This window comes from Oreochromis niloticus, linkage group LG9 (assembly GCF_001858045.2).
Source record: "Oreochromis niloticus isolate F11D_XX linkage group LG9, O_niloticus_UMD_NMBU, whole genome shotgun sequence".
NCBI lineage: Eukaryota > Metazoa > Chordata > Actinopteri > Cichliformes > Cichlidae > Oreochromis > Oreochromis niloticus.
Window position 1 is genome coordinate 33,292,874 of NC_031974.2, and position 24,491 is coordinate 33,317,364.

The 24,491-nt window shown below is 43.1% G+C and overlaps 1 protein-coding gene across 13 annotated transcripts in view; it reads left to right on the top strand.

Moving 5' to 3' along the window:
• LOC100711676 (microtubule-associated protein 4) overlaps window positions 1–24,491 on the top strand; it is a 111,024-nt gene that overhangs the window by 62,912 nt on the left and 23,621 nt on the right. The window contains exon 1 of one of the 13 annotated variants that reach the window (XM_025910437.1): window positions 18,738–20,427. The exons of the other annotated variants lie outside the window; for them this stretch is intronic. Coding sequence (XP_025766222.1) covers window positions 18,966–20,427 — 1,462 coding nt within the window. The 5' untranslated portion in view covers window positions 18,738–18,965. Of the gene's footprint in view, window positions 1–18,737; window positions 20,428–24,491 lie in introns of those variants that run through there. 13 annotated transcript variants of the gene reach the window in all.

Sequence of the window (24,491 nt, forward strand, 5' to 3'; positions counted from 1 at the left end):
CAAACAACCTGAAGGACTGCCTTAAAGTGCTTAATGAGTGCGGAGAAAATATCCCAATTTGTGTTACACTTCTTGGACGAAATTGTTCAAGTTGTTCACCTCCTGGATTTGGCAACATGGATGCCTCCGATTTACTCAGCAGTATGAAGTGGTGGTTGAGGCTGGAGGCGTCTAGCATGCGTGAGGCCTTAGAAGCACAGGGAAGCATTAGCGAAGACTTGGAGCCGGCAGTGGTCGCTATGGATCGTCGGATTATGGCAGTCAAGGAGCTTCACACAGTGCCTGGTAAAATCCAGAGAGCTGAAGGAGTTTCAGGACATGAGGAGGAAGATGTACAGGAGCCTATAGCACCACCTCCTCAGCCAGAGCAACAGGGCTGGCATGCCCAACCTTTGTTCCCTGTGAGGAGCTTGGTTGTGAGGAAAGGAAAAAGTAAGCCCAGAAACCACTAAGCGCAGCAGCCCAGTCCGGTGATATTTTCCTCACGAGTGTCCCCAGAGTGAGGTTGACTATCGTAACAGGTTGTCCTGTCTTTTATTCAGGGCAGTGCCTCTGTTTTTATTGTGGATGTATCAAACAGTAGCTCTTTATTTGCAAAGCATCTACTGCAGTGCTGCTCTGATAAGGTTTGATTCTTTCTATTAAAATGCTTTTGCCTGATAATAGCTACACTCATATCAGTGAGGTATCACTGTACAGCATCACTGTACCTGCACAGCTGATGCCATGACTCTGTAGAGTCTATGAGTATTAATCATGAGCTTGTTTTTACTGAGCATGTGCCGTCATCTTTATCCCTTCCAACTTATTGAATGGAAAAGTAGACTGGTCTCACATGACTGAGGAGGATTTTGTGGTGTATTCTGCTAAGTCTGATTTATTGCCGAGTAAGGTTGAGCTACCAAAACATCCTGGTGCATGTAATGATGTCAACTGTATAAACCCCAACATGGGGCTGAGCTTTGTTCTTTATATGACAATATTGTGGAGTCCTTACTGGTATCGAGCAGGTCATTGTGTAAGACTGAAATGTGCTAAACCAGGTTGGAATGACGGCTTCATGCTGAGGCCAGAAGGTCTTTAAAGCTAGGGTGGAGTCAGGGAGGCATAAATGTGTTCCTCTGTTTAAATATAAGAAAAGCACAAATGCTAATTTAAGTATATCTTATGTTTTAAAAGGAATGAAGACACTATGAGATCAAATTCCCTTGCCAACAAATGGTGAACAATTTTGTCAATGATTTCTTGAAAGTAATCAAAAGAATGAGTGATGTTAAAACATCCTCGCCAGCTTATATTGATGGTGTTAGTGGTTTGGAGGAAATTACTCGAATGTGGCAGAAACATCTCTGTGATCTGTATGACTGTGTCAGGCGTCCCAGCTTTGGAGAGGGTGAAACTGATAATAAGGAAGATGTTTTAGTTTCTTCAGAAGAAATTTATGATGTTATGGACTGACTGATTCTTACATAGTGCTTTTCTGTTCTCCCAGAGTACTCAAAGCGCTGTATTCACACCCACTCATACAAGCACTTCTGAATTCTAAATTCACACACATTCACACTCCGATGAGTGGCACCTTGCCCAAGGATATTTGGCATGCAGACTGGGAAAGCCAAGGATCAAACCACCAACCTTCCGATTAGAGCTGGGCGATATATCGAGTTTTTTAAAAATATCGATATATTTTTATACGAGATATAAGATGTGACAATATCCTTTATATCGATATAGTCTGTGTTACGTTATAATTATAGTTGTGGAGCCGCAAGTTTGCCTCTCTTTCGTCCACTTTTGTCTTTACGCAACGTTACTCGACCTCGCCTCTCCTTCACTGAACACAACTCCCCCTCCTCCCCCATCGCTTCACCTGCAGGCAGCGACAAGATGGACACGGCAAATCTCCGTTAATGAGTTACCGCGCATCGCCCCGTGCGTGGGGCTGGACGGTGTCAACGTGTTAACGAGCTAACCACGCTAACGAGCTAGCCACGCTAACGCCATGCACGGCCTGAAATCATTTCATTTTCTCAAAAGTTGACTGCGCGCCTTTTGTATGAATTCTGGTTGTGCTTGATGACCGCGAACCGATTTTATGTGATACACGGCGCTCAGCAATCCGTCAAAAAATGTTTTAGTTTGACTTTGGTAAGCTACGGAGCTGCACCGCTTGATGGATTGTCGGAGCATTACGGCTACCGAAGAGGCTCGCGGAGTGATACGTACTGTGCTTCAACGTAATATTACCGTACTGTGTGTGTATAAGGAGCATAAATGGCTCCTGTTCAGAGACATGGTTACGAAGCGGATTTCAAACTCCAGGCTGTCAGTCACGCAGTAGAAGTTGGGAACAGAGCAGCTGTGAAATCTGTCTATGTTATTATGCTCAGCGTCTGTTAGTTTACATTTTGACTGCACAATTGTGAGCTCTTTGTTATGCACAAAACAACATTGTTTTCTTTTATTTATAGAGCATCATTATTTAATAAATGCTCATAATTTATTTTTGAGTAGTTTTTTTCATGTACATCTATGCTGTATGTTAATAAAAGTGCCTGTGTGACATCTGGGACACAGCTTTGACTAAGAACTCTCTTTTTGTTCTTACTTTATGGCTTTAAAAAAATATCGAGATATATATCTTATATCGCCATCCAGCTAAAAAATATCGAGATATGAATTTTGGGTCATATCGCCCAGCTCTACTTCCGATCAGTAACTGATCTGCTCTACTACCTGAGCCACAGCCACCCCTAACATAACATAACCCCACAGTTATGTTAGCACCCAACAAAGCTGACAAAATAAACAGCAGAGATAACTATCGGCCCATCTATCATTTTGTTCAAGGTCTTTGAAAGGACTGTTATAAACAGGATAGAAAGTTTTGTCTTGACCTCTGAAAACCAGTTTGTTTTTAAATCTATGTGTAATTTAGTGTCTCCCTGTTCTCTTGCTATAGACCCTCGTATGTCTTTAACAAAGTGAACTAACTAACCAACGCTATGGATGTGTTGGTTCCAGTGTGCACACAAAGGCAAAGATTGGAGCGCTGAGTGCAGCTGGCTATGTCGTCTCTCTTTTTGTAATGAGATCCTTTGTGTGTTTCCAGGGTGGATCTTTGTCACCAAGAGTGGTATTTAAGTCTTATAAAAAAGATAAGAAGGCATGTGGAGCACAATAAAGAACAAGGAGAAAGATGTTGGAGGATTACAGAGTAAAGCATGTGGAGTCAAATAAGAACCTGATTTTGGATGAAATCAAGAGGACATACAAGAGCAGAGCAGGGACAGAAACGTACCGCAGGAAGGAAAAGAATAAGAGGGCAGAGGAAGAGGAGATACCGGGGTACGGTGTAATGATTCGTGGGACTGATGAATGCAGATACGGTGCTGCGCCCATAACCTCCGTGTATTTCTGTTAAAATTATTTTGATATCTTTGAAGAATTTAATGTATTGACTAGCTGTGCCACTAACTCACATAAACCCGGTTAGCCAAGTATAACCAGCTTTCCAAGAGTCAAAAAGATATTCTGGGCTCGTATAACCTCCTGAAATGGGTCAATTCAGTTTCTCAGCGATGTAAGAGGAGCCAAAGATTAGGACCTAGTTTCAGATTCCTCTTTTCAATTTCTTTTCTCCACCACCTCCAAGCTTACCTAGAAAAAGTCGAAGCAGGCCAAAATAACTAGGAGGGACATTCAGGCCACATCACAACAACACCTTCCCTCCTCTACCACCCATACTCTCCCCTCTCTCTCAGACAGACCGAAAACACAGGTGCCTTCTGGGATAAAGGGCACAAACATACCACTGCTGTGGCTCTGTCTCCCCCAGCACAGACATATACAGTACACAACTGAGTCATCAAGCTATTTAAAGACAAACACTAATCCTCAAAAGGCAGATGGGCAGGCGTAACTATACTGTATCAGCAGTCTATTTTTACCACATAGTGCTTTTCGCTGTTGTTTAGCTCCATTTCGTTAGAGCGCAGGCTGTTAGATGGTAACCCAGAAGGGACATTTGTAGAGTATGGCCATATCCCGGGACCAGGGTGAACTAATGTCTTTTGACGGTTTTGGGGGAAGTGTTAGGATTTGCCTCGTTGGCCCCACTGTAGGAGTCGACAGCAAACACTAAGACAAAAACGCAAGTCACTTCCAGGTTGGTTCATCAACGGATTCACAAAGAACAGATTTAAAACCCATGCAGAGATGGCTTCAGGCCACTGGGCTGTGCTTCAGATTTAATACAATTTGATATTGGCATTTTAAAAAGACACTGCACATCTACTATTCTTGTTTCTGTGACTAAACTAGACTTTTACTATTTTTATGACAAAGTCAGACATGAATGATATATTCCAATTAAAAGTCATTTGCTTTCACATAAGGCCCTTTTTAGGAATAATGCTAAACCTGCAACTTCAATACACAAACTAACTATAGACTGATATCGCAGTAAACTTGCGCAGTAAACGTAGTGGATTCCGCACGTTGCAATTTTGCCAGTAACTAAGTCCTGGGCTCACTGTAATGCCACATTTTAGGGAACTTGCAAATGCACTTAGTGAAAGTAAACAGTTTAGCAAGAAAACCAGATTAATGTTGATTTGAGTTCAGTCAGTCGGAGACCCAAATGCTGATCCATAAATACAGACTAGATTACATTTTCATGCAATAACATAGGCATCATTTAACATTTCAGTCACTAATAATAGATACATCCATACAGTCCATCCAACCTTTTTTGTATTTCATATATAATGATTACCGTATTTTCTGCACTATAAGGCGCACTTAAAATCCTTTAATTTTCTCAAAAATCGACAGTGCGCCTTATGTATGAATTCTGGTTGTGCTTACTGACCTCAAATCGATTTTATGTGGTACACGGCGCTCAGAAATCTGTCAAAAATGTTTTAGTCCGACTTTGCTAAGCTACAAAGCCGCACCGCTTGATGGATTGTTGGAGCATTACGGCTACCGTAGTCAGGAGCCTCGCGGAGTAATCTGGGTCCTAAACTCCGTCACCTTCAGGTCCCAAAGTCAAATGAACACTGCGGCATCACTGAGAGTTAAAAACTGTCTAAATTCTTTCATCTGTAATAAAATGATCCGTGTTGCTGCTTTACCAGGTGTAACAATTAAGTTTAACATCCAGGCATCCATGAAAACAGAATTTATTAAATTTAACTGAGTTAAAAGTTAGCAGGAAGTTAGCTCGCTAGCTTCCACCTAAACATGATATAGCATGTTCTGACTGAGAGATTTACGAAACATTCAAATATACAGCTCTGCTATCACTTCCAACATAAATGAAGACAGAAAACTGCATGGCAGGATGCTGTAAACGGACCAAACTTCAGTCAGGAGAACAACTGAGATAATCCATCCACAATACGAGGTTAGTCATTAATATACTGCAACAACATGGGAATAGAGCAGCTGCCAGAGAATTCAACATAATGAATCAATGGTACGAAAGTGGAGGAAGCAAGAAGAATGAGTTGAGTAAAGTTTGACTTATCTGACTGTTTTGTTTTGCTTAATGCGCCTTATAATCCGAAAAATATGGTACAAAATAACTTGCTTCCCTGCGCAGAGATTTATCCATCCCAGAATTCAATTCAATTCAATTTTTTTTATACAGCGCCAAATCACAACAACAGTCGCCCCAAGGTGCTTTATATTGTAAGGTCGACCCTACAATAATACATAAGTAAAAAAACCCAACAATCATATGACCCCTTATGAGCAAGCACTTTGGCGACAGTGGGAAGGAAAAACTCCCTTTTATGATGGTATAATTATTTCATTTCATGACCCACTGAACATTTTAAAATATTTCTTGTTCTTTGCATGTTACTAAGAAGGTCAATGTTGTTAATTTAACAAATCCTTTTTCATGGATTTTGCTTTCATCTGTGGTATCTTCCATAGATGACATTGGAAATTACATTGGATTTGGAATATGGATGTATGCGTGTATGCGTCTGTCCATCTAGCACAAGAGAAAAGTTGATAGGAACGTCTGAATTCGCTTTCCAGTGACATAAACTAAAATTAAATCGGTTCAAATTGGCTTTAAAGTTACTGAGCAGATCGTGGCCTCTGTCCATGGTGCTGAACCTCCACATGGAGGGAGCCAGCAGTCAAGCCTGTGTTCCACTACCTTCAGCCTGTCAATGCTCCATTACTCAGTGTTATAATTATCCCTTCAGATAAGAGGCACCTTTTTTTCAGAAGTTGTAATTATTTCAGAGGGGTGTGAAATGTAATCTGTGTTTGCTTTGCTCTGACAGAATAACCTTGAACTATATAGAACATATAATTAATGTCTTTTGCTCACTTCCAAAAGTTTTCCGCTTTAAAAAAGTTGACCTGATTTCCAGTTTAATAGAGCCACTTCATGCTTAGCTGGCAGAAAAGTTTTAAAAAAGAAGGTAGGCCTATATAGTACAGTATGTTATATGTTGGTGTCCAGTTCATTCAGCTTTGCAGGTGAGGACAAATGAGTTTAATGTAGAACGCTGGGATGCATCAGAGGATGTCAGTCCACGAGTGTCTATACACACAGGTCCTCTCTTTCTAAAAGTTGCATTGAGAGTTCTGTGTGTTCGCGAGTTTCAGACAGAGCGTGCTCAACAGCTGCTGAATGCAAATGAATGTAAAATAAATGTTTAAACAAAAGCATCTGAAAGCTTAAGATTCTCCTGGCAGGCAGGCAGAATTCAGAGAGACTACGAGAAAAGAAAATGACAGGAAACTGACAGATTTAAGACAGAGCATGGTCCAGAAAGACAGGACATGGACAGAGGCAAAGAGAAAGATCGACAGGAAAGCAAATAGGTAAAGAAATACGCGAGGTTTTGTCAGGAGTACGTTTATGGATGCAGAAAAGGAGATGTCCTAGAAAGAAAGGCAAATAAACAGCATGTATATAAACAGGTAAATGGGCAGATATGTAGACTAAGCCCCTGTGTGGTGTCACCCATGTCCAGCAAAAGGCAGACAAAATGCAGACGATAAACTTACCCTAGTGCAGAGGTTCCCAAAGTGTGGGGCCCGCCCCCTAGGGGGGGCGCAGTGCCATTGCAGGGGGGCGCAGTATGAAAAGAAAAAAAGAAAAAAGAGCGCTTGGACACTGTGGACAGGTTTTTGACGGGGCTCCCACACAAACGCAAAGCAGGAGATGAAGCATCGCCAAATATGTTTCCAAACCAACTTCATTCCAAGCCAACGACTAGAAAATATGGTGAAGCATATCTTCCCTTTGGCTTCACCTGCACAAGTGCCAAGGTAGGTCTCCCCTGCAAAATTAGTTTCCCCTGTGTCGGGAGCAGCGCTGGGCTCTCCAAATCACGGACAAACAGTATCCCACAGCTGTGTATGTGTTTAAACCCATTTTGCACAGAGAGACATTTTTTGACAAATGTATTGACAGCAATGTTGAACATTATTACACAGGAAAAAATAACTACACGTAAAATAATCACACCGTGACGCCTCTGCCTTTCTAAATGGAGGGACAGTAACTGCGTGTGTGTATGTAAGCATGTAAAACCTGCAGATAGTCAGATTAACAGTAACAGTATTTTGTCTCTATCTGCCATTCTGCAATCCATCTCATGTAAACAATAACGTGGCGCACAGCGTGACGTGAAAAGAGGCACATACCTTTGACGTTGCGTGACGAACTCTGTAATCCTCGTCCACACGTAAACGCAAAAAAGGAGTTTTAAATAATCTCCGTTTTCGGTGAATCGCAACGCCGTTTACGTGTTGACGAAAAGCCCAAACGCATAGAAACAGCTGAGTTTTCAAAAATACCCGTGTAGGTGTGGACGCAGCGTAAAAGAGTTAGTAGTATATTTTATTACTACCTGTAATTTATTGCCGTTTACTTGTATTTGCTTAATTGTTTACTAAATGTTTGAGGTGTCAAATAAACCGCAATGGAGCAAAATATGGGTGTGTGTGTTTGGAGGATGTGTTTGTGCGGTGGTGGGGGGGGTGTTTAGGTGGTGGTGGTGGTGGTGGGGGGGGGGCACGAACATTTTTCTTGTAAAACAAAGGGGGCCTGGCAAAAAAAGTTTGGGAACCACTGCCCTAGTGTAACATCATATTTCAAGAAATTCCATGGATTTGTAGTTGCTAACAAATAACCCGTTTTGTCTTTTTTGGCTCCTTAAGCAAAAAGTCTACTTGTCTTGTAGACTTTTGTGTTGTTGTGTTTTCTGTTTTGATGGGCTGGGAAGGAAATGCTTAAAAAAAAAAAAAAAAAAGGTGAAAACTGTGGGGATAAATTTAAAGGTTGAGGTCCAAATGATAGGCAAATATTTCAGATCCAGAGAAATCCATTATTTGTAAGGATGGAGCAGCACCAGTGCTTCTGGGAAAAAAATGGTTCTTAGAAAGACCTTTTCCTGAATCGTGACCTTAACGATTTGTCTGTTCATGTAACATTTTAAACACAATGACGAGGGATTTCATATTTGACAAGTAATGAATCCAGCAAGTAGACAGGACAAGAAACAATAAGCCAGTCAGTGTGTCGTACTAACACTTTTGTTAACAGGAAAAAGGAGCAACCGTTATATTGACAGGTGCTGTCACTATAGCTAAGACTGCTGTTTGTGTTTACCTGTAGATTCCTTTGCTTCACACCTAAAACTGCAGCCAAGTCAGTCTGCTTGGATCGCAACACATTTCCCTTTTGATCAGCTAACATAGAGGAAGCAAAGTCAAGTCAAAGAACCCTAAAAATCCTGTCAGATATCAGGCAAAGAGCGTTCAGCACACACACTGAAGCTGTTCTGGAGGCTCATGGCTAAATACCTTTAACCTTCAGTCAAGATCACCCTACTTATGAAAACAGGATCCTTTGATTAGAAAAAGATGCAGCATTCCTGTAGCTTCTCCTGCCTTTATAAGATAACTCTTACACTGAGACAGGTGAGGAAGTGACACTGTGCACGTCCTTCAACTTCATCCAGCAACAAGTAGAATAGTCCATATCGTTTAATACAACTTGCAACTTTGTTTAAACTTTGTTAAATAGAAATGTGAAAAATAAATGGATACAAGCTTAAGTTTAGATGAAGACTTGTTAAGTCATAATGAAGCATCATGCTAATTTGCTACTTCAGTATTTTACTGACTTGATTTCCTCTCCTTGAAATGGTCACACAGACGTTTGCTAATCTAGAGTTACTTTTTAAAACTGGATTTTGAAGGATGGAGGGCATGTAAAATGTCAATGAAAGTCATCGTTTTTTTGTTTGTTTTTTGAAGATTTCATTGGCAGAAAGGTAGACATAGATAGACAGAGACACTGGCTCTGGGGGAGGGACAACAGGAAGCAAAAGAACAATGATGGGGCAGTTGCCATAAAGGTTGAGGATCAGGTATTGTTGTAGTCAAAGCACTCAGCAAAAACCAACACTGACAGGAGACTTTTTGATGGTATAGTTTTTGTCAGTTACAAAGACAAAATTATGAAATTGCCTGTTGAATTGTTCCATCCATTGCCTTATTGGACAAGTTCTCCTTTATGCTACCATTTTACCAAATTACCAATTACCAACAAGAGCCTCAGGTCGCCAGAGAACATTTGTCGTCATTTGTCTTTGGAACAAACAAACAGAAAACACAACACAGTACTTGATGTGAACTGTAAAAGCTCAGAGAAACAGTCAGAACCTTTTTCTGTATCTCAGTTATGCAGAAGAAGTAAACGGGACAGCTTTGCTCTCACAATGTGATCAAAAAACAGTTTGGTTTAGAGCATCAAGATGCACACATTCTACATGTAGATGTGCAAAGTTCAAATTCCTGGCATTACATTAAAATGTTGAAGTCTTTCAGCTTTGACAGTTACCTGTGAAAGCTGAAGAGAGTGGGGAAATGGAGGCTGAGCTGTCAAAGGTATGAGGATAATCTTCCTACAGCCTGAAAGAGCGTGATGCTAAAGTAGCTGTTGTCTTTTTTTCCACTTGCGACTGCCTGATTAGTGTCTGTCTGGCTCTGACACAGAGTAACTAATCCAGACTGGAATGCCACCTGAGGTTAAAGTAAGGCTGATTTTGACTAATGACACCAAACAGCAGAAACAGCAGCCCAGCCGTAATAAACTGTCAACTTTTGGAGCAAATCCACATTCAGTCAGTTTTCTTACTATTTAATTTGTATCATAGCTTCCAAATGTGCCATAGTTACCAGGCCTGTTAAATTTAATTTCTTATGATATCATGCTATCTAGGAATTCAGTGCCATTTAAAGCAGATTACATGATATCTGTGAAAATCAAACTATTGCTGTAGCCATTGTTTTTTCCAACTTTGGACTGAAGTATGACAGCGTTTTAGATAAATTACACTTTGGTAATTTGGTAAATATCAGCTCGTTTTTTAATAAATGAAATTTTTTTTCCCTGTGTGGTTGACAGAAAACCATTGTTTTACTGGTGTTGTGACACTGGGCACAGTTTCCACACATTTCCACAGTATGCTAGTTCCACTTGGTTTAAAGGATAGATATCCCTGTGCTAAAAACTTTGATATGGTGTTTATGAGTAAAGGCTCGTAAACGATTCATTAAGAATTTATGTAATTTTTGAACTCTACAAAAAACAAAGAACAGCACTAATAGGATGTTGGCGCCAAAGATGCTCAAACTTGGGTTTTGAGATCCAGCCTCCAGCTTTCTAGAAATCCAAATTCTGTCCAAATTTGCTACAGCCTCGTCATTTTAAATGCCACGAATGGTAAATGGACTGATTCTTATACGGCGCTTTTCTCCTCTCACGGAGTACTCAAAGCGCTCTATACAACATGCCTCATTCACCCAATCACACCCATTCTCACAAGCACTTTATCTACACTTAGTGCTTTCTAACAACATTCATACACATTCATACACATTCATACTCCGATGGAAGCAAGTTGGGGTTAGTATCTTGCCCAAGGATACTTGACATGCAGACTGGAGCAGCCAGGGATCAAACCACCGACCTTCCGATCAGTAGGTGACCTGCTCTACCTCCTGAGCTACAGCCACCCGCAAATGCCGGAGATTCATTGGTTTTCAGCAGATTTTGAAAACTGGCTTCATGAGTAAATCGAGGATAAAGTGACAGACGTGGCACTCCTTCTTAATAATAACAAATTTGAATGTGACATTTTCCATTTTCCTGTCACTGTGTATTCTGTGGATGTGTTCAGTCTCTCTCAGCATCGTGAATCTTCATTGAGTTTGGCTGAAATCTTAGCAGATGAGCTCAGTGCTCTGCACTGCTGTCCATCTAGGCTGAAGAGCTGCCTCGGGCTCCATGCAGGCAGGAGGAGCAGAAAACTGCTGTTGGGTGTACTGTAGATGTCTTATGATGTCATGTGTATTAAAAGCTTATATGAATATACATATCCGAGAAAGCCAAAGGGAGTTACTGGATGTGGCTGAAACAGCCGAGGGCGTCGGATTCAGATTCATTCATTATGAATGACAAATTTAGATCAGACACTTAGAGCTGCCTCATTGGGAATTGCAGGGCCGCTGGTTATGTTGGTACTTAATAAATAGGAACTGTCTCTTATGTGCTGTTTAGGGACATTTTCAAAATTGTCCTTTTTTAAATCATTAAGTGTTGAGATAAACTTTGAATAACAGAACAGGTAATTGAAGCGTACAGCCTGGTATAACATGATGGGCTAATTTTAATACAGTAATCCTTTGACAGCTTTTATTAATCATAGCTTTGCTATTATATCAGCATTTTTACCGACAATAGTTTGGTATCTCTCAGATGTTGACAGAATCGATTTTTCATGGACGTCTGTGTCAAAGTCCTTATTGGTTTCTCATGGAGCCAAAGCGATTAGTTCCAAAACAAAAACAGCTCATTTAGGCATTGAGCAAACTTCATACAGCACTGTCCTGTAGCTAATACTAATCCAGCTGTGCACAAGTATTCTTACTCCTTTATTATGGACAGTTTAGGAGATGATGTGTACTTACAGTGATCAGTCACAGCATTAAAACCAACATAGTGTGGTGGGCGTGGTCTGCGGTGCCGCTGCAGGGGAGGCAGGCGCACCCGAGCGGCATCCGTAATCACGCCTCGCCAGCTTAAAAGGTGAGCCAGCTCCCGTGTGTGTGGCTGTAAGCTGCAAAGCTGCAGCTGATTGTGTGTAAAATCAACTGGGTAATAATAAAAGAAGTATGCAGCAAAGCATTTATACCCTGTTTCCACCAAAACAGCCTTGATCTTTTCTGGCTTTGACATAGAACCTGTGAGTGTCCCACACCAGAGATCCTTGATTAGAGTGGCATCTGTAGCATTTTAAGGTAGGGCTAGCAGCTCTACCTTTCAGATTTTCAGTCCAGTTCTTGTATAATTTGGCACATCACAGCCTTTTCTTTCTGTTCCCTTTCCTTAACAATGGCTTCTTGACAGCCACTCTTCCTCTGAGACCATTTCTGACCAGGCTTCAGTGAACAGTAGATGGAAACATTCATGGATTTTGTTCCTGTTTCTTAAGGACATACCTTTAAGATACTGTTAATCTACTGTAGTTTTTTTAAGCCTGCACACATCCTGAGGTATGCTAAGTTTTTGGCTAATAGATCTTGTTTGTGCAGAATACTACTTTAGAGTCAGCTGATTAAACTGGAACAAACTGGAACCAATTCCTCTGAAACTGATCAGCTAAAAGCACTAAACTAAAATGAGTGAAAAATCAGCAAATGTCCAAATAAACACTTTGAAGGAGCTTCAAAAAGTCTGGAGGACTATTACACTTTAAAAATTACAAAACATTTTGGCTCCTCTGGATGATTTAAAGGAATGAGGGGTGGCTCGAAACTTTTGCATAATCTGAGTCGATTCAGATTTTACCCAATGTCACAAATAAGTCTTCACACTGTCTGTCACAGTTCTGAGAAGAAGAAGAAACGACTATAATCCCCTTAAACAGCGAAACAAAGGAAATATTCCCATGTTTTCAGAGTAGTGGGATTTTGCCTGATGTCTGTGATTAATACCAAGACACTGACTGATCTGTTTAACCTGTAGCAACAGGCACAGAAGATTAGTGTAGTGGAGTTCCTTCCCCATGGTTTCTAGAATATTAATAATGTCCTCCTCCTCGTGGCTTTCACTGCCGTCATCCATCCTCCCTCCATCAGCCCCTGGCTCACCACCATCACTACCAAACACTCCCCCAAACCATTTCTGCCCCAACCCCCCACTTGGCTGGAGCCAGCAGACTGATGAAGAAGCCAGTTGCTATAGAAACAAGAGTCAGTTGCTTTGGTGACTAATGTGAAGAAGGGCTACCGAGGAAACAATAGATGTTTAGTGAGAGTCTAGCTGTTGTGATGGGCTGGGAAGGAAATGCGATTGAGCTATAAATAAACTGGACTAAAGACTGTGTCTCCTTGCATAATCACCGACGCCCTGCTGAGATTATTCTCCTCCTCCTCATTATCTGTGATCATCATTCCATTATTTTACTGCAGTCTCTCAGAGGTGAATTAGCTTACAGAAAAATCCTGGCATATTCAGGTGACTTGAATCCTGCTAATTTCAGACCACAGCTCATGACTAACTTGCACAAAAATCCATATGTAAAAAAAAAAAAAACAAGGCTTTTTGTTCAGAAGTGAACTATATTGTCAAAAGTGTTAGCTCATCTGCCTTCTAATGCTAAATAACTTGAGTGACGGTCCATTCCCAACCAACCTTGTTTTGAAGAAAAAGGGTGTTTATGTGAAATTTTGACCATTTGAAAGATCAGACGCTGATGTTGGACGATGTCAGCGACCTTTGCACAATTCAATTCAATTTTATTTATACAGCGCCAAATCACAGCAACAGTCGCCTCGAGGTGCTTTATATTGTAAGGTAGACCCTACAATGATACACACAGAGAAAAACCCAACAATCATATGACCCCCTATGAGCAAGCACTTTGGCGACAGTGGGAAGGAAAAACTCCCTTTGAACAGGAAGAAACCTCCGGCAGAACCAGGCTCAGAGAGGGGCGGGGCCATCTGCTGCGACCGATCGGGGAGCACTGTGCACCTCAGCATCTGCTCACCCCAGTCTGTGATTTTTATCTGGCCTAGCGCTTCGTGGCAGAGTGGCTGTTGTTCCCAGTCACTTCCACTTTGTTATAATGCAACTAACAATTGACTGTGGAATATTTACTAGTGAGGAAATTTCATGACTGGACTTGTTGCACACCTGGCATCCTATCAAGGTACCACGCTTGGATTCACTGAGAGCCGCCCATTCATTCACAAATGTTGGTAGAAGCAGTCTGCATATGTAGGTGTAACACATGAATTCAATGATTAAGATGGATAATACAGTATCTGCAACAAGGGCAATACAGTGTATCATCCACCATCCTGCCTGCTCATGTGTCTTTTTTGTAATCACTCCTTAAAGAGTAACTCCATAGTTCTGCCAGTGACGCTAAGGGAGCAGACGTGGCATTAAAATGACAAGAAGAGCTTCCAGGCGAAGTGTCGGCCTTTAAGGAATTAGGAGGGAAAACGTGCCGATATATAATATGACAGTCTTACACCAAAGAAGATATTGCAAGGTTGCTTTAGCTGACTGAAGACATCATATGTTACTGAACAAGTGTTAAACGTGGAAAAACAGATATGTTCAGTGATACTTTGGCCACTTAAGATGTAACTTGTACGACCTTTCTCTCTGTCACGTTTCTGTTGTTTAGGTTTGAAACCTGTTTCTACAAAAAAGTTCCATCGCTTTTTATCCAGCTTTTAATTTCCTGGTACATCCACAGTGGACCAGCCTGTGTTAATGTCAGTGATCATCAGATACTGCTACAACACGAAGAACTTCCAACACTGGACGTCTAAACACCTGCTGGAGTAGCTATATATTTAGGTTATTAGGTTATTATATTAAGGTAGCTATATTTAGGTTGCCACTGGTTACCAGGCTTCTAGTCCTCTATATGGCCCGAGGGGACAAACGTAAGAGTTGTGCAAGGAGGCAGAACTCAAAATGAGTGACAAAAGTGCAGAATGACAGAAACAATATCCTGTCTTGACATCATACCTTCTGCATGCATAACTTACTGCTGCGTCTTCAGGTGCAGCTTTGTTACGAAACTGGATTGATCCTGTTTTCTGATGGTCATTTTTATTTTTGCATGTTTTCCAAACCTGAGTGAGTGACAGGAGAAAAACAATTAAATAACGCCCACATGCCGTCTGGCTTGCTGCTGGTATATTTATTAAATTAGAATGTTTGGATCACCCAGTTTTTATTATGTTTTCACTAAAAATGTGAGAAGTTTCACCTTTTAACCTGCTTAAGGCCACATCAGCTAAGCTTCTAGCAACACGGCTGTGAGGCTGAAGGCAGTCCAGTGTGTTGAACGGGTTGACAAATTTGTGGCGCAGATCCAAGACTGGTACCATAGTTACAGCTAAAGGACTGTAAGGGACATTGGGATGTTTGCATGTACGTATATGCAGAAAATCTTAAATTGGTGTTTTATTGATCAATCACAGCTGTTTTCTGTCACTTTTAGTCTGCATCAGTAAAGCCATTCAAACATGCCACTGAGCTGTTTTCCTGGCCACAGCCTTTGTCCTGTCTGTATGCCATCCTAGCGGCCTGCACGGGTTATTAGGCACAGCCTCTCTGTCACCCAGTGGGATTATATAACACTGTATAGTGAGTGTGTCTGCGTATCTTTGTCAGCCAACCAGTCAGACAGGGTGAGGTCATCAGTTTGTTGGTGTGTGTGTGTCGTTGTCCCCATGGGACTCTGGCATCAGTTTTGTACTTCAAGAGGCAAGCAGGCAGGGAGAGAAGAATTTTGCCAAAAGCAAACATGACACATGTGATGCACAGAGGCAGTGACAGTCCATCAGCCTCGAGCAAGTCTGCCTACCTGCCAAGCACGTCTACCTGCCTGTCTGTCTGTCCACACCTGCCTGCCCGTCTTATTTTCCAGGTGCGATGTGGAAAAGGCGACAGAGGCGCCGACTGTGGCGACGGTGCATTCAGAGGCAGGTTAGGAGACGCAGCAGGCTGTGTCTGACGTCACCGTAGTGCGACGGAGGTCGTTGGCATTCTGGTGGAGATGTGCTTTCTCGGTGTGGTGGCAGGCTGCCTCTTAATGGTGTCCAAACACGTAGTCGTCAGGAGGAGCCGTTTGAAGTTAATTGACGGGTAGACCGAAGGAAGGAGGCAAATTTGGATCACTTGTGATCCCATTAACCACATAATGTGTCAGACATACGCTAGACAAACAGGGTGGGAGAGGGGCTGCAGTTGCAAGGCATTCTGGTATCTTTTTATTATTGACCGATCCCCTGAAGTGACCAGAAGTCACAATGAATTGATTTCTAGCCCTGGGTAGACTCATGCATGATGTAATCTCCTAAGCAATGAAAGGATATGTCAGTCATTGCAGTATTCAAGCATATTTATGCATTTGGCGATGAAACAAATAAAAATCACGTGTCATAAACGATGTATTTTAACTAAAACTGCTAACTAACATGGAAGGTGCAGCTCAACGCTGCCCAGACTCCTCTAAATTCTGGTTTTTCCTAGTTTTGTCTGTGTGCTGCTGGAGTGCAGCTCTGTGTTTCCTCTGCTTTTGTGCTGTTAAGGTTTTCATTGAAGGAGAAAGGTCTGCATACCTCTCTGTTCCACATGCCAGCTTGGCATCAATCCTTTTTCCAGTGGGAAAACACGGAGTGAAAACAAAGCTCTCATTCATTTACTGTTTTATGAAGCAACGCTTCCTCTGGCTATGGAACTATTTGCAGTTGTGCTTTTGTTTAGTAAACCATTGCAGCTCCATCATTTCACTTAATCCTCTCTATTGTTGTGAGACCCACTTGAAGTTGAATGTTCAGAGATGATGCTGAGTAGCTAATCGTTAAAGTCACGTTATTTTAGATGCACTGACCTCCCAGTAACACACGGAAGACTGCATTGTTGTACCATTCATTAAGCTAACAGGCAGCTGGTCACACAACTGAGGCAGAGGTGGTTCTTCCTGGTTGGTCAGTGGTAAATGCACGGGTTCTTTTCTGCTCTATCTGAGCGCTTTGCTCAGTATCCATTCTACGTTTCCTTTTCTTCTGTGTTGTTTTCCTTCACTTTTCCAATTCTGATTCCCTTTTCCTGCTCTTGTCTGTCTGCATACTCCTCATCTTCAGCCCTGCCACCTCGCCCTGTCCCCGTGTGCCTGTCTGCTTGTTATAAATCATGGTTTCCTGCTGACACTCAGCCTTCAGTCCAAACCGACAGCCGCGGGAACGACTGTAACCGCCGGCTGTTTTGACTGGCACTGGACACGCACACACACATATATCAAACTAAAACCATCACACTCTCCCTCCAGTCCACCGTTACTTTTGCACCACATTGTGACCTTTACCTCAGATTATCTGTTTACGCACGATAAACTTTATTGTTTTGTCAGACGATGCTAAATAAAGGCTTGTTACCAAAAAAGGACTAGAGACAAAAACACTGAAGGGACCAAGCAAGCATCATCTTTGTCACCTGCTGTCATGTTTTAATCCGCTCTCTATGAAACTGTGGGACATATTTCAGATGGACCTATTTATCTAGCACAGCCCTGATTCTTCTGTAGCCGAGGACAGATTTGTGCTATTTTGGATTTACTTGACATTTTGCTGTGTGAAGGTGTCACTGTACTGTAAAATAAAACTGTCCATTTGTTCAGCCCCAACGACCCCAGTAACACTGTGCCACTTTTAGTGGAAATTGTAGTTTTTGTGCGATGATGATGATGATGAAGCGAAATGGAGCTGAAGGTGTTTGCGTGCAAGAAGCCGACGCTTACAGGCTCGACTCTGTTTGTGCGCTTCAGCCTGAAAGTGTGTAACTGTATTTGCATGGCATGTCTGTCTTTAATGACTCTCACATCTGCCGTGGCAGAAAGCTTACACAGAAGAATTCACTTTCTGTGGAAATGTGTGTAAAAGCATCTTTTTGACGTGTGTGTGTGTGTGTGTGTGTGTGTGTGTGTGTGTGTGTGTGTGTGTGTGTGTGTGAGTGATAGAAGTGGCCTCTTCATCTCTCCGTCCTAACTTCATTTCTCCTCTTCTTTCCTTTCACACTGAGCTCAGAGTTGTTGCGATATGCTAGCACTTATTTCACGCACACACATGCTTGGATAGCTTCCTGCACACATTCTCACATGTTTTTGTTCCTTTAGCCTTCAGAGCTTCTGTTGTCACCGTCTTACAACTTTCTAATTTTATCCCCCTGCAGCTCTTCAAGAGCCGTGTGCTTGTTTGTTACCAGGAGGGTTTCACGGCTCTGCCACAGGGACTGAAAAATAGACCCCACACTTTACATGGATGCTATCTGCTGAGACACATGAGGGGATTTGAGCAGGTCATACAGATGGACACTAATTAATGGCAGTGCTCTAGAGAAGTGTGTGTGTGTGTGTGTGTGTGTGTGTGTGTGTGTGTGTGTGTGTGTGTGTGTGTGTACACGTTGTACTTTTTGCCAAGAGACAGAATAACACAGAGGGGTCTAGGGGGGAAAAAAGAGTGAAAAAGAAAAGTAGATGGGAGGGGGCTTACTCACTCCACCACAGTGGGCGGGTTCCAGGAGCTGGCTATAGCCAATTGACTTCCACAACTGGGTCACATGACAGCTCCAATAATGAGTGAGAGAACCAGAGAGAGAGAGAGGGAGCAGGGGAGAGAGCTGCACATCCAGTTCAGCCTCAGTGTGTGTTTGACTTCAGTGTGGAGACACACAGACACACACCTGGAGTTGCAGAGCGCAAAACGGCAACAGCACAAGAAACAAAGGAAAGAGAGCGAGACAGGCAGAGTGGTAGAGATTACCTCTTTGACACCTGAGACAGCTGCAGGCTTGGAAACAAAGAAAGGGGAGAGAATAGAGAGACAGCATGTCTTCTCTCTCTGATCAGCAGCCTGGCTCTCCTTTCTCAGAGTACAGTGAGCTGTGCAAGGTGCCGTCCCTGTCGCCCAGCGTGCCAGCTCAGAGCTGGGATTGGCAGCACCCCACAGCCAAGGACACGGGTACCCCGAGGGGCTTGGTGGTAGGCGACAGACCTTTGGCTTCAGCCGGACTCACAGATGAAGACAAGCTGTGCTTCTTTGAGCAGCCAGACCAAGGTGGCATGGACGCAGAGCTGAAGGTGCCGGTCAGAGTTGGGGGCATCTCTGGAAGCACTTCGATGGGCAATGCTTCCCTGGGAAGTGCAGGGGACAGCCCAGACAGCCCTCTTTCCTCCTCGCCATCCCCGTCTCCAGCCTCTCCAGGAAGACTGCCCTCTGCCATGGGATCTGGTGGCAGTGGCAGGGTCCCTCTACCACCAGTTCCTGGATCTCCAGCCAGGTGTATGGAGCTGCCATCACCTACTAGTGCAGTGCCTCCCCACTCAGTAGGAGCCTCATTGACAGAGGCTTCTCCAGTAGATGGAGACTCTCCATCCGAACACTGGAACAGCTCATGTTTTGCCGAATCAAGCACAAAAGTTGCCATGCCCCAGGTGGCCCCCAACTACTGCGTCATAGGAGTAGTCAGTGACAACCACTTGGAGAGGGCGGATGAGAATGTGGCTGGAGCCGGTGTAGCCTCGGGAGCTCAACAGTTATCAAAGGGCTCGTCGGTGGACAACAGTGAGGAGGAGATGGAAGAAGAGGAGGAGGAGTTGGAGCCCTGTTTTATGGGGCGAGCTGAGCAGCAGAGGAAGGCCATGAGGCGAGCAATGTCTGAATGCTCCCACCTGTCAGTACCCACCAGTCTAGAGCTCCCTGATAAATACCCCTGTGGCGACGAGCCAGGGCTGGACCAGGTGGCGTCACCTTTAAGTGGTCTTCGTCGCTCACAACACTCCATGAAACGCTCGCTAACTGTTGCCGAAGATCAGCCCCCTACCCCTCCCCCCACGCTCTCAGCAGCTGGTGCCACACATATCGACCTACGGCAATCCCCACCCGAACCCCGCCTCTGCCTCTCCCCATTTCCTCCTTTGAGGGATGGCAGCGCTGGCTTCCCACTCTCTCCATTAGAGGCCCCAGCGGAGGGTTTTGGGATGGAGAAAGAGGCAGGGGGCATTGTGCTTCCAGTGCCCCTCAGTCCCAAGGGGTTCAGCAGCTTGAATGCTGGATCCGCTGAAGCTCTAAGCTCACACAGTGATGAGGAAGCTGCTAATTCTAACAAGACTGTAGAGTTTGATGGGAATAAAGAGGATGCTCAACTGAACACTGGTGCAGATTTAGCCTTTAGAGTTGGAAACATATCAACAAAGGCACAGGACATTGATGACGATGATGACCTGGACACTGGTGTCTATAGCAGCCTCTGCCTGAACTCCAGCACTAACCCCTTCATGACAGTGGATGGTAGGTGGACACCAGTCTTGTCTTTTAATACTAGTTTTAAAAGACCAGTGGCAAATCTGTCAAATGAGGGAACTTCTGTTCAACTGGTGCTATGTTAATTCAGTGTCATGAATGTAAACTTCTATATAGCTAGATAGGTTTCTTGGCTTTTTGTTCATTGTTGTCATTTTCAGTTAGAATGCAAAGAGGTGAAGTATGCATGGCTGGAGAATGCAGCAGCTGAGATGGAGAGTAGAGGTTGCTGGATGCAGTATTTAAGCGTAAAACAAGCAAGAAAATTAGCAGGTTGACATGTTGATTAAGTTGTCTTCTGTCAGACTGCCGTAAATCAGACAGCATGGCTTCCTTGAATGTTACTGTAATAGAAGGATCTGAGCTCGCGAATGGCTCCGGGGGAAGCTGCCGAGCCAGACAAAAAGGAAGAGTGCCAGACGGGAAAGAGATGGGGAGCAAAAAAAGAGAATGAAAAGCTGAGAAAAGTCGACAGCAGTGGGAGCAGCGACCCCTCACACCCCACATGGGCTAATTAAAATTCCACGATGGTAGTATCTGTCTGGTTGTGTTGGTCAAGCACACTGTGCGTATTTTAGCTGCAATTTTTGTGTGTGGAGTGAGTGAAGGAAACAAATGAGCGTGTCAGTGCTTGAAACAACAGGTATGGCGCCAAGCACTGACACTCCCCCGTCTGACTATCTGTACGTGTAAGTGAATGTGTCTGCTCGTGCTAATGCAGCACAATGAGCTTGCAGGGAGAGGTTGTGTAGCAGCGTTCCCTCCAGCTGACACTTGGATTCGGGGTCAGGATAGCACAGCTTGTTAAAACTGATGGTTGTTGTGTCTTTGTCCAGACTCATTTCCTCTCGTTCCCTGTGCTTCCATCACGTTCTCCATCTCGTTCTAGCGCTTTCTCCTCTGTTCCTGTTTCTTTGAATGCTCATTAGATTCCCGGTGAAGGCCGGCACAGCCAAGATGGCTGAAAGCGGGTCATGGTCATGTCGAAAGATGACCGTCACCAAAACGGGGTCACAAACTTGGAAACTTGGACCACCAGGGTGCTTTATAACAAGTCTCTCCTTTGCTTGGTCTCTGTTTCATACTTATCTGTTTGTCTCTGGCTTCTTCTTCTGCTCTCTGCTGCTGCTGGGCCATAGTTTTCCTTTTTTCTGCCCTCTGCTACAGAACAGAGAGTGGCAGAGGCTTCCAGCCAGGCCAGTGGAGTATTAAAAGGGCCAGTAATCTTTATTTTTCTGCACCCCCTGAAGTCCAGAGTCATTTAGCTAAAGGCTGTGTGTTGCATGCATCTGTTTGTTTTGGTTTACCCGGGTCATGGAGATATCTAAACTTAGAAAAATTGTTTTATTTTCAAAGATTCTTTTTTCTTCTTCTCTCTATTGTGTTAGCCGCAAATCTGCATTGAGTTGCAGCTTGGTCATAGCTCCATCTCTCTGGAGGGGTCGTCGGGGTGACAATGAGCAGATTTGATGAAAGGGGGTTGGGTGGAAAAGGGAAGGGGAAACAGGCAACAAGGCAAAATGCATGGTGACAGTGATACAAATGAGTGAGTACATGCTGTGATGAAGAATAGGAAGTGAAGGATTTAGACAGTAAGGTCTGGGATGCAAGGATGGGGAAGATGTATAGAATATGAAGATGGGAAGGAATTTGAAGAGAAGAAAGATTTATTTTTTGATCCGCTTGTGGCAGAAATATGGCCCCAAGCATCGAGCAAATGGTTCCATGGAGTCTCCAGTGCAACTCGATCCAATCATTTTAAAAGCATGGCGCTAAAAGCATTTACAGGAAAAGCACGTGTTTGATAACACAGACTCAGACCCCTCCCCCAGAGATCAGATAGTGCAGCTTTTATTATGTCGTTTTTATTAGTAGTTGTTATTATTGTTGCTGCTTTTGGACAACCTCAGAAGCTTACTGTCCAAAGAAACTGAGCTCAGTCTTACAGCATCTCAGTTTGGAAAATCAATCATGCAGTTCAAAATACATAACTACAGTTTTAACTTGAACCCATTAGTGGTGCTGAAGTGCTGGAGGTGCAAACATGGCCACATTTATAAAGGATTTTCTGTAAGTACATTATACGGTTGCATTGAACATATTACAATTCAATTCAGTTTTATTTACACAGCGCCAAATCACAACAACAGTCACCTCAAGGCGCTTTATATTGTAAATTAGACCCTACAGTAATACATACTGAGAAAAACCCAACAGTCATATGACCCCTATGAGCAAGCACTTTGGCGACAGTGGGAAGGAAAAACTCCCTTTTAACAGGAAGAAACCTCCGGCAGAACCAGGCTCAGGGAGGGGCGGGGCCATCTGCTGCCACCGGTTGGGGTGCAGTTGTTACATAATGATTTCAGTGAGTGTACAGAAGTCCCTCCTACTTCCTGTTCAAATGTTCTTTTTGTAAGGGGCATCCAATTGCAAGAAAGCTGTCACAACTCAGTCAAAACGCAGACATAGTATCTAAATTTAGTATGATTTTTTTTTTTACCAGGATAAAAAAGAAACGACAACAAAGAAAACTGTTTTCACATTTAGTAATACCGTCGTGACTGTAGTGTTGTTGCCACCATGTAGTTTTTGTTTAGCTTTGTTTCTTTGCTTATTTTACCCGTGCGTTTGAATGTCAGTGACCTCGAACTCAAAGTTGCGCAATAACTGAAGAAGGAAGTAATCTAGGATTTTCAAATTAAGGGGTAGCACATTTATTTTTAAATGAGGCAATAGTGACGATATTTAGACCAGAGGGTGGAGTGCTAAATTCTTTATTAGCATTAGCATTGACTCCACTATTCACAGGTGGTGGTTAGAGAAGCTGCAGTTTTTCCTCTTCCATGTCATAGGTGCATATACAAGCAAACTTTTGTATGCCATAAGAAATGATTTCAAACAGGTCCTTGACTGACAGGATGTGAGAGCAACCTCATTTATGCCAACAGTAAACCTATGCTAATGTAACACAGCGGTAAGCCTGTAAGGAGTTAAAGCCAAGTGCACACAGTGTTTGTTGATTATGTAGTGTTACCCTGGACTCTAGTGAGGCCCAAATGTTGCAGGGTAAGTGCAGTAAGTCTGTTTTCTGTGCTGTTACAACTCCACAGCGTGTTTTCTACCAAAAGGCCAAACACAACAGTAAAACCATTGTTGACGATCTCTCAGCCACAGAGCTTGTGCTGAGTAGTGATGTGGAGCAAGGAGTTTAATGAGGTGGCATCAGAAAGAGCTGATTTACATAATCCACTTGAGGAGCAAAAGGAAGGCTTTACACATTAATCCTGAATCGTTTATTAATGGCTGAAGCCTCGGTTGAGCGATTCATTGGCTATAGATTGATTACGGAACTTGGTGTAAAATCGAAAGCGTCTTATCTTTAACTTCTGAAGGTAAGAAACCTTCATGAACCTTCATGAACCGTGCATGTTAGGGCAGTATCTCGCCAAAGTCCAAAGAGCCCAGTGGAAATTTTCCCAGTCAGGCAATTTGTGCATAAAAATGCCATGCAGATAAATCCCAGTGATTGCTTTACACATGTCAGACGTTTCTGTTTTTACTCTGCTTTTTGAAATTCAGACACCGACTTGTTTTAAGAGGCTGGAGTGGGCATATTTTATCATATTAATAAGGCCAGAGGAAAAAGGTTTGAGTCGAGTCAGTTCCTTTCAGGAGAGTCTAAGCTTAACGGCCCTTAATGAGCTATAAGTGTTATCATTATGTTAATGAAACCTTCAGATAAATTGGCTCACTGCACCCAGATGCTCATTGTTCTGTTGTCCCAAGCCGTGTGTTATACAAGAGTAAAAAGGAACTGCGGGGCATCCTGGTGCCTCTGCAGCTCTGCTAATGTCGCAGGTTGTAGCAAGTAGGGGCCGTGCAACGTAGGAAAACACACATGACAGTGTTATTACTCACTGTTCTACTGCAGGAGCTGAGCCTGATACACAGTGCAACGTCCTGCCACACAGCACAGGTCTGTGAAACCGAAACAAGCACAGCAGTTAAAGGAGCCAAAATGGCCGCCCCGTGACCGTTGTTTGTTTGTT